The sequence below is a fragment of the Penicillium pulvis genome, assembly GCF_028828015.1.
Source record: "Penicillium pulvis strain IBT 33274 chromosome Unknown contig_12_segment0_segment0, whole genome shotgun sequence".
NCBI classification, from domain to species: domain Eukaryota; kingdom Fungi; phylum Ascomycota; class Eurotiomycetes; order Eurotiales; family Aspergillaceae; genus Penicillium; species Penicillium pulvis.
The window spans coordinates 823,714-838,652 of record NW_026643072.1 but is presented as its reverse complement, the minus strand read 5'-3'; the positions used below and the strand labels follow the sequence as shown (position 1 = coordinate 838,652).

At 48.1% G+C, this 14,939-nt stretch overlaps 6 protein-coding genes across 6 annotated transcripts; 2 read left to right on the top strand and 4 right to left on the bottom strand.

Moving 5' to 3' along the window:
- Positions 1 to 117: 117 nt before the first annotated feature.
- N7503_001535 (putative quinol monooxygenase) lies at positions 118 to 590 on the top strand (the record flags this gene model as incomplete). The annotated part of the gene is made up of 2 exons (XM_057061082.1): positions 118 to 197; positions 304 to 590. Exons 1-2 carry the CDS (start codon positions 176 to 178, stop codon positions 588 to 590), a joined length of 309 nt encoding a protein of 102 aa, XP_056925044.1. The 5' UTR covers positions 118 to 175.
- A 412-nt stretch (positions 591 to 1,002) lies between these two features.
- N7503_001534 (uncharacterized protein) lies at positions 1,003 to 3,285 on the bottom strand (the record flags this gene model as incomplete). The annotated part of the gene is made up of 3 exons (XM_057061081.1): positions 1,003 to 2,036; positions 2,092 to 2,544; positions 2,610 to 3,285. The coding sequence occupies 3 exons, from the start codon at positions 3,283 to 3,285 to the stop codon at positions 1,003 to 1,005; spliced, it is 2,163 nt and encodes a 720-aa protein (XP_056925043.1).
- A 1,414-nt stretch (positions 3,286 to 4,699) lies between these two features.
- N7503_001533 (putative AMP-binding enzyme) lies at positions 4,700 to 7,007 on the bottom strand (the record flags this gene model as incomplete). Its single annotated transcript, XM_057061080.1, has 4 exons — positions 4,700 to 4,805; positions 4,868 to 6,458; positions 6,515 to 6,770; positions 6,837 to 7,007. 4 exons carry the CDS (start codon positions 7,005 to 7,007, stop codon positions 4,700 to 4,702), a joined length of 2,124 nt encoding a protein of 707 aa, XP_056925042.1.
- A 685-nt stretch (positions 7,008 to 7,692) lies between these two features.
- Positions 7,693 to 9,545, bottom strand: N7503_001532 (putative arginine transporter; the record flags this gene model as incomplete). Its single annotated transcript, XM_057061079.1, has 3 exons — positions 7,693 to 8,790; positions 8,881 to 9,287; positions 9,350 to 9,545. 3 exons carry the CDS (start codon positions 9,543 to 9,545, stop codon positions 7,693 to 7,695), a joined length of 1,701 nt encoding a protein of 566 aa, XP_056925041.1.
- Positions 9,546 to 10,445: 900 nt separating this feature from the next.
- On the bottom strand, positions 10,446 to 11,116 carry N7503_001531 (MARVEL domain-containing protein; the record flags this gene model as incomplete). Its single annotated transcript, XM_057061078.1, has 3 exons — positions 10,949 to 11,116; positions 10,606 to 10,888; positions 10,446 to 10,551 (listed from the first exon to the last, which is right to left on the bottom strand). Exons 1-3 carry the CDS (start codon positions 11,025 to 11,027, stop codon positions 10,446 to 10,448), a joined length of 468 nt encoding a protein of 155 aa, XP_056925040.1. The 5' UTR covers positions 11,028 to 11,116.
- A 591-nt stretch (positions 11,117 to 11,707) lies between these two features.
- On the top strand, positions 11,708 to 13,945 carry N7503_001530 (CheY-like superfamily; the record flags this gene model as incomplete). Its single annotated transcript, XM_057061077.1, has 1 exon — positions 11,708 to 13,945. One exon carries the CDS (start codon positions 11,708 to 11,710, stop codon positions 13,943 to 13,945), a length of 2,238 nt encoding a protein of 745 aa, XP_056925039.1.
- Between the last annotated feature and the right edge of the window lie 994 nt (positions 13,946 to 14,939).

Genomic DNA, 14,939 nt, shown 5'->3' with positions numbered 1-14,939 from the left:
ATGATCCACAATGTCGGACTCACCTCGGGACCTTTCTCGGTGATTTTTACTCCACCAAACCCACCCGAACCCGGTTCACCGATGCAATTTCGGGAGCTGTGATATAAAGGTAAAATGCCCCTCTGCCCCGCTCGAGGGGTACCTCCATTGAACATACACACCACCCTCAGTCAAAATGGTCTACACAATCGTTGTCCGTACGTATACAATTCTGTCAAGCTTGTGCATTCATATTCCTTGATCCCTTGAATTCCTCTTGTTTCGTGGAGATAGCTCTTTTGAATCCCTTCTAACTGCATCCAGACATGCGCGCCAAGGCAGACAAGGAGTCCATCTCCAAGCTGCACGCTAAGCTCCTCGAGGCCTCGGCCGTTTACTCGAAGGATAAGGAGACTCTCTCCTGGTTCGTGATGCAGTCTGTGCATGACCCGCAGGATTTCACCATCGTTGAGCGCTACGAGCAGGAATCTTCGCAGCAGTACCACCTTAACAACCCGTACTGGAAGACTTTCGATCCCTATGTCATTCCTCTGTTGGAGAAGGATATGGACTTGAGACGGTTTGAGGAGTTGGTTGAGCCATCCTCTTAGATTGTGCTTTGTGGGATTGATGGTGGGGGTACAATTTATGCAATTGGTCAAAATGGAAATAAATGCATGAGGTAGTACATTATGAATACTACGAGTTTGAAGATGAATTCGTGGATGATTGTTTGGTGTTATTAAACCCAGCTAGTACTTTCTAGCTATCACAACTCATGTTGGTGCATGTGGAAAGGGCAAGAAACGTGTTGGGGAAGAATGTAGCGTTAAAATACTGATAATGCTAGGGGGAATAGGGGAAAGAAAGATCACCGGGAAACGAAACGCCAGCCTGCTAGCAAAAGATTTTCCTCGATCCTGATATGCATAAGTCCATGCTCTGGTGGAACCTGCGTCGCTCGTTCATGTCCTCAATCTTCATAACCGACAGTCGGCCATGATAGAATCATTGGGTATGAAGTCATCGCTCTAGATTTCCAAACCAGTACTCCACTTGTAGTTCAGATAAGGTACGTGATGGAAGTCCCCACGCACGAGCAAACCAGAAGGCCAGTCCACCAACAACCCCAACGCCGCCCACGACTTGCATAATTGCCCAGCTGTGTCGTCCGAGGTCGTCAATCCAGCCAACCACGCCTAGAGGGTCATGGCTGCTGAGACTAGCAACACGGTAAGTTGAAGGTGTACCCGGGTGAGCTTTCATGGCAGTGCCGGATCCCTTTTCGTGGGTAGGGATTTGGAGTCCGCAAAAACCCGGGGTTTTCGAGATGGGCACAAGCGAACCATCCACAACGCATTCATTCAGTTTCTCGGTGAGCCATATGGCGCGATCGCCTCTGGCCAGTGATGCGTATCGGTCACGTTCATTTTGCAGACTTCGGTTTAAGTCTGTTGCCCAATGTGCCAGCCGAACCTGGGCCATGTTTTCCTCATGTCTCGTATAATCTGAAATCCGTGCCATTGCATAACTTGGTGCCGACTCGCCAAATGAGATTGACGTATCCATAGACGAACCAGAGGCAGCTCTCCAGCCCGCAGTAGTACCAGAGAGTGCATTATGAAGCGGAGTTGTTGTCCGCGGGATGGGAGGAAAGTCGCCGCGTAGCTGCATTAATTTTTTGGCAGCCGAGTGCCGCATCCAGGCGAGGTTATCTCGGTCAAAAAGTTTTTCCACCAAGGTATCGAGTTCAGATGTACTAAGAGGCTGAACATAATCAGGACTCATGAGTGTGCTAGCATCCATGATTTCCATATCGATAGTCTTCTCAGATGACACAGTGTATGGTGGCTGAGGCTCCAACCCATGGAGTCCTCCATGTAGCACGTCATTAAACATGAAGGGCTTGATTCCGGCATCCTGTGCCTGATGATGGAATTTAGTCTTTAAAGACGTGACTTCATCAAAAGACAGAGTATCCGCTTTGGCCACAACCGGTATGACATTGCTTAGCTCGCAGAGCTTGCGAATACACTGCACGTCTGTCGTCAGTGTATCTATTCAACTCATTAGCGTCAAGTTCTTTCAGGGTGAGAGTGACCAGATACATACCATTTGATATTAGGTATAGGATAGCATCCACCTGGGAACCACCATTCCCTGCCAATAGATTCTGGAAATCAATACCAGGAACGGCAAGGGCTGCTGTTGCGCGCTGGAGTTGCTGTCGCATGTACTGCAGAACCACGTCGGTTTGACCCGCCCAGCTCAGTGACGTGGCAGGTTGATCAACAAAGCAGAGATTACGCTCCAACACAATTTCTCCAATACTCTTCCGACGCCGCAGTACACGTGAGTCCTCGAGGTCTGACCACCAGGAGGGATAGGGCTTGGTACTAGCGTATATCTCAGCGATAGCGGCCCCGCGAGTGGGGACTGAATCAGAGTGGGGGCGCGACGACCGGCGCCTCTCCAAAGACGAATCCACCGAAGGAAGTGAATCAACGTGTACGATATCTTCGCAGGTTTGAACAATGGATTTGATGAGGGATGTTTTACCGGAGCCTGTTGATGCATCGTTAGTAAGAGATAGAATACTCTAAATGAACTTAAACTTTTCCATAACCCACCTGGAGCACCAGCCAGAAGAATCTTGAACCGGCCCATGGCCTTTCCCCTCTCTGTAAAGGGCCGGCGACTTGGCATTTTTATACTTGGCATAATAAGTTGCGACGCTCCATGGGGCCCCAGGCGCGGCGAAGGCCCCGGCCTATACTCTTCGTCCGATTCAATAATTTGACTACCGGTTTCATCCGTGATCGAAATGTCGTCGAGGGGTCGGAGAGATTGGTTGGAGATTGATTTTGGGCTACTGGGAAGTGAAGATGGCTCATCAGGGTGAAGTGGGGTTAACGGACGAGATGCTGCATCGGTGAGCGATGGTCGCATCGATGATTCCCGAATCACAGAACCAAAGGGTTTCAAGGTCGAGCGTCGTCGGGCATTCTTTGACTCTTCCATATCATCCTCCTGCAACGACTTGCTCGAGGCTGGGTCCGGGTGGTCGCATGAGCTTGCAGCTAACTCCGACCGAGATATTGTTTCGTTTAGACTCTGTACCCCATACATACTCTCCTTGAGGTCCCCAGCCCCTTGTGGAGTAAGGTCCGGGTCTAGCCCGGAGGCATGCGGGTTCTGTGATAGGAAGAAGGTTGCGGGGGCAGTGCTGCGGGGATCAAGGGACGGAGAGGGAGCGTCAAAGGAGGATTTTCGAGAGTAAGGTGGTAGATCCGGAACGGGTCGCATGGTGGAAACATAGGACAAGGTAGTTTTTGGTCAAAGGGAAAGTAAATGTAGTGTCAAGAATACATTCAGATAAAACGCGGGGATCATGTCATGCTGCGTATGTAAGCCATCACGCGGTGCGGTGATGATAACAATACCCAAGTAGGTACCCAAGTAAGATAATCAAAACGTAGATCGTAACGTAATATTTAGGCTCACAGTAGGCCACAGGTAAAAGTTTATGGGTTAATTTAATTTATTTAAATGATCGAATGGAAATACACATATGATCTCTGATCAATTAGTGGGATCATGTCCAAGAAAGAATATATGGAACTATGGAGTATACCCCGTATGGTAAGTGGGTGCGTGTCGATCCACAGATATAGCGATAAGGTACAAGGGTCAATAGCCCGCTTCATGTAGTTTTATTTCTGGCCACAATACATCAACAGGCAAGATGGCCGAGTTGGTCCAAGGCGTGCGGTTCAGGTTCACCTGATCCAGATTTCCGCATCTCGTTTTCGGGGCGTGGGTTCAAATCCCACTCTTGTCATTTCTTTTTTGTCTCAAGGTTTTTCTTGCACCCATACATTATTGTGCGGGACCTAGTTCATTTTCTCTTCTTCTAGGATATGTCTTCTATTTCGGGCAGGTCATATAGTCATGTACATATTTATCTTCAACATCTTTACATAATGATCCACAGGTTTAAGTTTTTTTGATTCTGTGTACATAACTTTTTTCCAAAGGCTCAAAAACGCTTCAGAAGTGGGTTTATTTATGTGTCTTGTATTTTTCCTACATAATTTAAAATATCTCACCTCTACACAAGCAATTGGCAAGATGGCCGAGTTGGTCTAAGGCGTCAGGTTAAGGTTCACCTTGACATCATTTCCTGATCTACGTTTGTAGGCGTGGGTTCAAATCCCACTCTTGTCATATCTTTTTTTGATCTTTTTTTTCTCTCCCCTAGTCTTACTTGATAATTCTCAGGTTGATGAAAAAAGACTACAACGTGCTAGAAAACAATAGATGCAGATAAAGTAACTCCAAAGCAACTGCTCAGGTCCACGGGTGGGATCTTCCCCGCCATCAAAAATATACAAGTAGCCAGCTGAATATGTAAATATATCTAAGGATATATCCGGGCTACCGCTGGAGGGCTATCTATCCTCCAGGTACCTGAACTTCCAATATTGGTTCACGGGTACCTTCTCAGGTAGCATTGGACGGATTCCGGAACCTTGGAAGGACAAATGATAAAAATTGATAAAAGTTCATTCAAGCTCAATATACTACAATGCGCCCGGCTTAAGGCCAAAGTTAGATCTATGTACAAAACCCGATCCAGACTCTTGCTGGGCCGGTCGGTTCAACCACCTGGGCATTATGAACCGTGACAAGAGAAAGATATGTCTAGGGAGTTCCAAAACTACAGCTTGGCCCGAGGGGCAGATTGCTCCTCCAGCGCTTGAGCATAGAGCTGATCCAAAAGTCCGCGATACAGCTTGACAGTAGGAGGGCGCTTCAGTTTAAGCCTATAATCACAGTCAGTAAAGAACGAACATCTGGCAAATGAAATAGCATATAGGAGACTCACGTGGGAGTAAGTAGGTTGTTTTCCACGGTGAAGGGTTCCAGCTTCAGAGAAACATTGCGAACCCGCTCGTAGCCAGCCAGCTTGTGTTTCTTGGCCACGCGCTCAAGATCCCGGATTACGGCACGGCGAATCTTGTCATCTTCTAGAGCAGTCTTGATCGCATCCAGATCCGTACCTTCGATTGTACGACCAAGAACCTTACTAGCGAATGGAGCGAACAAGTCAGGTGCAACACCGAAAATGCCAACTAGGAAGGTCTGAACGCTGTCGCCATGAATGTAACCCTGGGCGAGGTAGCCTAGCTCCGAAAGCACGAGACCCTCCAGCCGCTCGGGGGAGATATATTCACCCTGAGCTAGCTTGAGCACGTTCTTGCGACGGTCAATGATGATGAAGCGGCCCATGGCATCCAAAGTGCACACGTCACCAGTGCGGAACCAGCCATCCTCTGTCACCGCTTTTGCAGTCTCTTCGGGGTTCTTGAAGTATTCTTGGAACATACTGTGGCCACGCAGCAGTAATTCTCCACGAGGGAAGGGCTTATCCTCCACCGAGTACTCCATGTCCGGCAGAGAGGCCAGGCAGGCCTCAATACATGGAGCCAGACGGCCACAGTTACCCGATGACACATCATCATCTGCTTGGGCAGTACTACAAGCATAAGACTCAGTCAAACCGTAGCCTTGAATAACCGGGGTACCAGTAGCGATACGTAGGAAGTCGTGCAACGAAGGGTCCAAAGGCGCCGAACCCGACACCATGTACTTTGCGCGGTCCAGCCCAAGTGCTGCAGCCACCTTCTTAGCCCATATCCGGTCATACAGTGCGTGCCGGAACGTAGCCTTGGATAGATCTGGATTCTTGAGATTGGCTGTCTTAGCAGCAACGATGTGTCGAGACAGAGCACCCTTGAAGCCGGGTGCCTCAATAGTGGCAGCCCGGACTGCTGTACCAAAGCGGTTGTAGAGACGAGGGACGGAAATAAAGCCAGTAGGTCTCAGCTGCTTTAGGTCATCAACCAGCTCCACAATGTTACCATGGAAATAGCCGATTCGGGCACCACCCCAGAGGGCTCCGTGCTCCGCTAGACGGGCATAGATGTGAGCTAGCGGAAGGTAAGAGCACATGGTGTCGCCTCGAGACTGGCCGATGGTGATGAGACCGGCCGAAGTGGCAGCCACAGCGCTTTGGTGGGTCAGAACAACACCTTTAGGTGGTCCAGTGGTGCCGGAGGTGTAGTTGATGGTGACCGTGTCCGAAGCGGAGGGCGGGTTGTATCCACGCTTTGAGGCTTCTCCCAGAGCCTCGACCTGGTCAATTGTGTAGATCGCAAGATCCTGGTCAGCGGCCATAGACTCCAGCAGAGCGCGCTTGGAATGACCATCCTGTTCACCAGCATCAAGAGGATCCAGGCTGACAATCATCTTGAGGTTTGGCAGGACTGATTTGAGCTTAAGGAGAGTGGGGATGTGCGGAAGAGAGGTGACGACACAACTCAGCTCCGCGTGGTTAATAATGTATTCTGTAGCGTCCGAGGCCAACACATCATAGATGGAGACAGTGAAGAGGCCCTGGGACATGCAAGCCAAATCTGAAAGATAAATCAGTTGCTGAGAAAAGCATCAACTGGCTAAAGTAAGAGCTTACCAGTGATCTGCCATTCTGGTCGGTTCTGGCACCAAAGACCAATTCCATATTGGCCGGGGCGGTGGCAGTCGTGCTTGACATGCAGCTCCACTAGACCAGCACCAAACGCCGCACGCCGCTTCTGTACAGTCTCATATGTGAGCCACTGATAATCATCGAAGGTCTTGGTTGCGGGGTTGAACGGGCGCCAGCCGAGGCAGTGGTTCTTAGGTTGGCGGTTGGCCGTCGATTCAAACATATCATGAGCAGTCACAACCTACAAGGCGGTGTAACGTTAACGATCCGACTTCCTTGTTCTCGTAGCGAAATAGTAGTCGCCTACCTGAGGATCCAGTGTCTTCAACAACTCCTTTTCAGAATGCCATGCGCGATACACCGGGCTGCGACCAGGCTGTTCGCTTCCGGGAATGGATATACAGTATGGTTTACCATTCGGGGGGTCCTTCTTGAGTTCCTCGGCCCTGGCGAGGTGAGCGGGTGGGGAGAAGAACATGATGATCTATCTGGTAGAGTTGCACTCTGACGGTCAGAACCCTGTCATTGCGGATAGACGGCAACCTCGGGAAGCACTTACCTCGTTCTGAAATGGACCTGCAAGTGAAAGTTTGAGGGATTTCTAAAGAGAGAAAATACAGAGACAAGAAGTGAAGAGTGTCCCAGCACAACGTCCACCTTTACAGGAGAGTAGAAAGTGTGGGGAGGGAGAAAGAAGGGGGCGGAGTTGTACGAAGAGAAATCCGGAGAAAGCGACAATGTTAGGCAATTTCTCCATCTCGTGTCAAGACCAAAGTGGACCCTGCAGATGAACCTCGGCTTGGGGGCGGGTACCTGTTGTACAGTGGGAGGCCCCATACATTATTAAGTACTCCTGCACTAGTGGCTTGCCACCCCTGTCCCGAACTTTATGCATGCCGATGTCATTCATGGATTCCACATGCGTTTCACATGGGGATGTCCCGACGTTTTCGGTCCTATGATACCTAATATTTTAGGTTTGCACAAAATTCGGTATAAATATGTAAAATTTAAATGTATGCTTCTTAGAGGAGATATACTATATAGACAAACTATATATAGGTAACAACTGATTGTATGTACTGAAACGCCGCACCCAATGCCAAGAAGCTCAAAACCAAAAAGTAAGTATATGTAAAAAGGGTTAAAAATTACTCGATCAATTATCCAGAGATCCAGAGCCACGCCTTGCCATACCAAGTGGTAGGCTCATTCGTTTCCCAAGTCTCATTGTCAAAGGTGGTTCGGCCCGTGTCCAGGTCGGCTTCAATAGGCTTGACGAACGGCGGACGGAAGATAAGCTTGTGGCCCACGTAAAGGACCACGAACAGGATCAAACTGAGATAGTCGATGAAGAACTCCTTTACCTGGAAGTTCGGGATAAACGCGGTGAATCCTTGAGTGAGGATGATCAGGACGTTGAAAAACAGCCCATACCACGAATAATATGGTTGCCACATAGCCTTGTACGGCAGCACATCCCGGGAGATGTTACGCGCCTTGAGCGCCCGCATGAAGGCAAGATGACAAAGGTTCAAAGAGGCCCAGGTGATGAAGCCAGCCACACCAGCAATCTGGAGCAACCAGTTAAAAACGGTCGATCCCGCATCCGACACATTTAGGAAACCCAAAAGGCCGAAGAGAGCGGTGAAGCCAACGGCATAATAGGGCACACCGCCCTTAGTCGTCTTCTTGAAGAAGCGCGGCGCGAAACCCTCCTGCGCCAGACCAATAATGATACGACTACCGCTGTAAACGTTCGAGTTGGCGGCGGAAAGCACCACTGTGAGCAGAACGGCGTTGATAATGCTGGGAAGCGCCTGAACTCCAGCAAGTCGAGCCGCAATCACAAATGGAGAGGCATTGGCGTTACTAGCACTGGCTCCGCTGCCCTCACTCGCCAGAAGACCAGGGTTATTGGAAGGCACGACGATGCCAATAAAGAAAATGGTCAGGACGAAGAAGAAAATGATACGGAAAAATGTCTTGCGAATCGCCGCAGGGACAGTCTTGCGAGGGTTCTCGGTCTCACCAGCGGCGATACCGACCAACTCAGTACCCTGGTAGGAGAAGCCAGCCTGGATCAAAACGGACCAGAAGCCGACAAATTTGGCCAGGGCGTCTTGGCCACCAATTTCATCGACCATGTAAGCAACGAAGGGTCCGGGGTGGACCCAGTAACGGAAACCGAGGTATCCCTGGGTTCCAACACCCGCATCGACGCAAATGGCGAAAATCATGAAACCGATCACGGTAAGAACCTATAGCTCCCAGTCAGCATTGAAAGCTCTGCTGAATAAAAGTTGCGAGATGCATGAATTTCAACAACGCAGGCGCAGATTTTAACTCACTTTGATGCTGGCAAACCAAAACTCGAGTTCACCGTAGAAGCTAACAGGAAGCATGTTCAAAATAATGATCACGACCCAGAAAATTGCGATGAAGATAGCGATGGGGATGGTGCTATCCCAGAATTGAATGATCAGACCGGTGGCGGTAAGTTCGAGAGCGAAAGTCGAGGCCCAAGAGAACCAATAGATCCAGCCCATGGCAAATCCCAAGCTGGGATCAACGAATCGCGTCGCATACGCAGTAAAGGCACCGGGGATGGGCATATAGGTGGCGATTTCTCCAAGGGCTGTCATGACGGAGTAAACGATGGTTCCGACGAAGATGTATGCAATGAGAGCGCCCACGGGGCCAGCATCTGCGATGGCGGTACCGCTACCGATGAAGAGACCAGTTCCAATTGTACCACCTGAAGAGAAAAAAGGAATTGTGAGCGTGACATATCTTGAGTCGATAGAGCGTCTAACTCACCAATGGCAATCATTTGCAAGTGTCTGCTCTTCAGTTTCCGTTTCAAGTCGGGCATGGGGTTGGAGTCCCGGTTGGCGCCATATTTCTCATAGTCTTGATCATCGTCGGCGGGCACCTGCGACGATGTAATGGGAGTCTCGTAATCCATCTTTCCCTTCTCAGACCACGGCGCACTCCAGCTCTTGCCAGAAGCCATACCTGACGTTGTCGATGGTGAGCGGTAATCGGAAGTGGAGGAAAGAAGGATCTGAATTGAGTCAAGAGGTCGCGCGCACCAGTCTCCACTTAGGACCGCAACCTGCACAGGAGCGGATGCCTCCGAGGGAAAGGCCGATGTGGAGAAACACGCGACGCTGTCAAACCCTACGTCCTAGATCGGCAGAGGGGGACAAAATCTTAGGTAAAAGAAACTCGATGCAACGTTAAGAGATTGATTGAGAGATCAAGCCTGAGAAGGATCTCTACTCCGTAGAAAAATCAATCTCGATGCTGGAACTTCAATCTTATCTATAGAAAAGTTTTTCTTTTCAATCAAAGTTTTCCCGTTCCACGACGAACTTTTTCAATGTTTCCCGTCAATGTGGGCCACGGTCCCCAACAGAGATTTTCCCTCTGGTGGCGACTGATTGGGAGTTCCAGGAATTCCTGCATATATTGCGTTACGTGGACTTTTCATATCAATACTTATTGATCAAGTGTATGACTATTGCTTATCAGTCAGAGTTCAAAAATCTCGATGTGACGCTACAAATATAACATCATGCCATGATGCTACAGATAATAGTGAGGAATTTATGTAATACTAATTTCATTATCCATTCTCTGGATCTGAGAGAGAGAAACGAATGAAAAGAATAGCCTCGACCAATGAACTCCACTGCAATTACGAGGATTTCGGGATCTCGACTTGAGGAAAAAAAATCAACCGTGAATTGGCCGCAACCGTGGATTCCACCGCTTCCGTGGGGCGATAAGCGCATTCCACTAATTAGTATGACATACAGCTTGGGTATCGGGAACGCTTAAACATAAACAAAATAAAACAAACTCGCTCTCACTTATTGTTCACCACACACGCATCAATATCCTCGGCCATTCAGACTCCAAGATGGGCATTATGAGTCTTTTGGGCAGTCTCGCCGCTATTGCGATGATTCATGAGATCGACAATGGCGAAATAAGTGGTTACCACGAAAAGGGCCCTGTGTCCGACCGGGTCAGCTGCTGATGAAGTTGAAGAGATTGGTAAAACTTACCATTCAAAAGATCCAAACACCGTCACGGCTTGGAGGGCACGACAGGTACTGTATGTGCAGCCGGCCGCGGGGGGTAATTCAGCACCCATGGCGATAAAGCCCGCGAACCAAAAGATCATTGTGATCACTTCTACAGCCGGAATCACATAGTGGTGGGCGAGGTGTGGCGCATAGATCGGCGCGGCTGCCAGATAAGGAGTGGCTAGGAATGTTGTCCAGCAGCCCAGGAACAGGTTGAAATCCACAGTACTGGAGTACGACCACCCGTTGAAGGTACTGACCACTAAAAAAAGAGGGTTAGTTGGTTAACGCGGGGAATATAGAGGCTCATGCATCCACGCACCATAGGCAGTCAAAGCTAATACGATCAGGCCAAAAATGATTTGGGCGATCCGAACGGCATAGATCCATGGTAAAGCCATGTTGGATGATAACTCGAAATTGCTGGAGATGGAAATGTGTCAACCTTGGGAAGAGCAACTCTAAGTAAGGTATATAAAGTTCTTCAAACAGGGTCAGCCACTGGCGTCGGGCAGGCGTCATCGGTGTCAGGCTAGTCAGGTGGCTTGCAGCCAATAGGGCATTGTCAAAACTATATTGCCTAACGAGAGCTATTCCATGAATTTCGATGCCATCCACTACCTCATGGAGTGTTTGAAGCCACTAACACTATCTAGATCAAAAAGCGCCATCTACTTAGCGGCCAAAATAGTCGCATGCCTAATCGGGATGTTTTGGTCTGATTTTGTGGGAGAACATCGACTCTAATCACTGCCTTTACGTTGTCCTTTACATACCTATGTATGGCAATCCAGTAGGTTGTTCCTGACTGCATGAGCTTGACTTGGTTGATTTTTGTCTTCGTGATGACGGTGGTTTGAGCTGTTCTGCCAGGTTAAACATGAGGTCCAGAATGATGACTAAGCACAAGATGATGCGACCTTTGGCCGTAGAAAGCCACCCTACGTCACCACTTATTTGAAGTTATTCCGTATATATATTGTTCATCGATTGAAAACAAAATGCAAACACTTAAAGCATGGCGACAAACATACCCAGGTTAATAACGGAAGATACACTGTCAAGCGAAAACCAGCCTGCAATGAATGCGATCCTCCAAGAACCACTGTATCCGGGGCATTCATATGGCGAGGCCCATGATCATGTGACAACTAGATTCAAGCATATCATGATTGAAAATGGACACGCCGTAATTACAGGAAGAGATGGGCCCATCTTCCAATACTGTGAGGACGAACCGATCAGGATACCTGGTGCCATCCAAAGTTTTGGTGTGATCATCGCACTGCGAGAGGAGTCTCCAAACCTATTTGCGATTCGGATTGTTAGCGAAAATTCATATGAACTCATGAGATACTCTCCCAACCAACTATTTGAATTGGAGAGCTTTTGTGATATCCTCGATGCAGATCAAGCAGACACACTGTTGTATCATGTTGATTCTCTTCGCGACGATATGCACGACACCACTGCAGATGGCCCTGAAGTTTTCTCCCTCTCAATTATTACAGGTCTTGGTCAAATCCGTCGATTTTGGTGCGCGGCACATATCAACCCAACTCAAAAAGACTTGATTATCTGTGAACTTGAACTTGAAGATGATGAGCTCAACCCACTTAATGTTGGTGGAACCGAAACAAGCCCAACCAGCAGCTCCCTGAGTGAATCTCCCACTATCGAGCAGATTACGACTACCCATATCAATCTCAGTCAGCCACTTCGGACTTTTCGTAATGCTCGGCGAAGTAGGGGCGAGGCCGCGGCAATGGAGGTTTTCGGTGCCTTGACTCAGATCCAAGAGCAGTTAGGCCTAGCTAACGATCTCAAGACCCTACTTCATGCCACTGCAAGCCTCATCAAGGATCTAACTGGATTCCACAAAGTCTTAATATATCGGTTTGATAGCAGCTGGAACGGCCAAGTTGTTACCGAGCTGGTTGATCCCCAACTTCAACACTCTGCTGATCTATACCAAGACTTCCACTTCCCAGCTTCCGATATCCCCCAGCAAGCCCGTGAACTGTACAGAATCAATAAAGTTCGGCTACTTTATGATCGTGACCAAGTTACATCACGGCTTGTATGCCGAACAATGGAAGACCTAAAAACACCTTTAGATATGACACATGCATACTTGCGTGCTATATCACCTATTCACATCAAATATCTTACCCATATGAAAGTTCGTTCATGTATGTCCATTAGCGTTAACGGTTCCAACGATCTGTGGGGCTTGATCTCTTGCCATTCCTACGGAAATGAAGGCATGCGCGTGTCCTTCCCCATTCGGAAAATGTGCCGCCTATTAGGCGATGTGGTGTCGCGCAATATCAAACGTCTTTCCTATACGTCTCGACTACGAGCACGGAGATTAATCAATACATTTCCAACCCAAACCAATCCTTCGAGTTACATTATTGCGTCAGCAGACACCTTGCTACGGCTATTCGATGCAGACTACGGAGCTCTCTCGATTCATGAAGAAACACATCTCTTTGGCGGTATGTATAACACTAACTCGCAAGAAATTCTCGCCCTGTTAGGATTCCTCCGCATACGCCAAACAAACACCGTGCTCGCCTCCTACGATATCATTCGAGACTTTCCCGATTTTTTTTACCCTCCCGGTCTGAAAATCATCTCGGGGTTCTTGTACATGCCATTATCGGCTGATGGTCGTGACTCCCTTGTGTTCTTCCGCAAGGGCCATCTTTCGGAGATAAAATGGGGTGGTGACCCTTATAACGTCGTAAAACAAAAGGGAACCGCGCGGTATCTGGAACCTCGTAGTAGCTTTGAAGCTTGGCGAGAGACAGTTTTAGGTCAATCTCGAGAGTGGACCGAAAACGACATGGAGATAGCAGCCATACTGTGCTTCGTTTACGGTAAATACATCAAAGTTATGCGCCAGAAACAAAATTCCATGCAAAGTCACTTTTTGCTGGCCAATTCTGCTCATGAGTTTCGAACGCCGCTCACTTCGATCATCACCAATCTTGAAATTGCATTAGGTGGTGCCCTTGATGCAGAAACTCGTGAAAGTTTGACCAAGTCGCATTCTGCCAGCAAATCTCTGATTTATGTTGTCAATGATCTACTCGATTTGACGAACACCGGGCAAGATCAAGGGCTTCTATACCTCCAGATGAGGGAGCTGTCAATTGGTGATGTAGGAACCCCTTACACCGTATTCAGTCCGGGTATACATGCATGGTGCGTCAATGTGGTCTACGAACCATTTTGCAAGCTGAACTTTGATCCACGGGGGTTCTTTTTTATCGAATGGCAATATTTCAATCTGCAAGGACAGCCTATGTAAGCATTTGCTGAACCGTACTAACTCAGGGCTAATATTTTTCAAAGAGACGAGATTCGCGGTGTGTGGGCGGCAGTGGATGGTAATCGCCTTTTTCCGACAAGCCAGAATTTTCCCGAATTGCTACAGGACCCAATGGTGATTCAACATATCAAAGATTCTGGATTGATCGGCTCCTTGTATATTGTTGGGGCAATGAAGTAAGTGCCAGGGCTCAGACCTTTTTGTTCAAACTGATCAATATATCTTCCAGTCACACCCAAACTTCGGCCAACCTCTTATCCTATTTGTGCGTTCATCACCTGAACTTACGATTAGGGACTCGCTACTAATTTCAAAAGGGCATTTTCAATACGACAAGCATATGTATTGGGCAAATTAAATCAACCTCCTATTGAGAATGTGGCGGATTGGAGAACCGTGCCAGCTAGTATTTTGAGGATATGCGGTTCATAAGCGCGTTGGTGATGGGTAAAGTTCAAAGAAAACTTACCAAGTGTACTTGAAGCAAAACTTGTTTTAGGCAAATTTCTATATTAATGATTAATGAAAATAAGGACGTTCACGTGTGGGACAAATAGCATCAGCCAGAATGGTTTTAAGAACAAACTCGAGGCAAATGCTGGATGAGCTACCATTAGAGACTCCCTTACTCTCTGGCCCAACCCATACCAAAGCAGTCCAAAAAAGTAAAGAAATTGTATGGAAAGAGAAAGTGTGAGAGGCTGCGAGGCCACACAACATATTCTTGTTATTCAGTGCCCTTCTTGCCCTAAAAATCAACCCCCAGTTATCAAATAGTCCAAGAAATATTGTTTCACGAGCATGGTGGCTGGAGGTGTGGTTGGATGAGAAGGCTTCAACTTGTTATGTGTTCCTGCAAAGCTTCCAAATGGAGCTCACTATTTGAACACCACAAAATCAGTTGGACACCACATCATTTCTATATCTGGTATGGCGCAGTAGTTGTAATTCAGTAAAAGAATTATCTCAATTA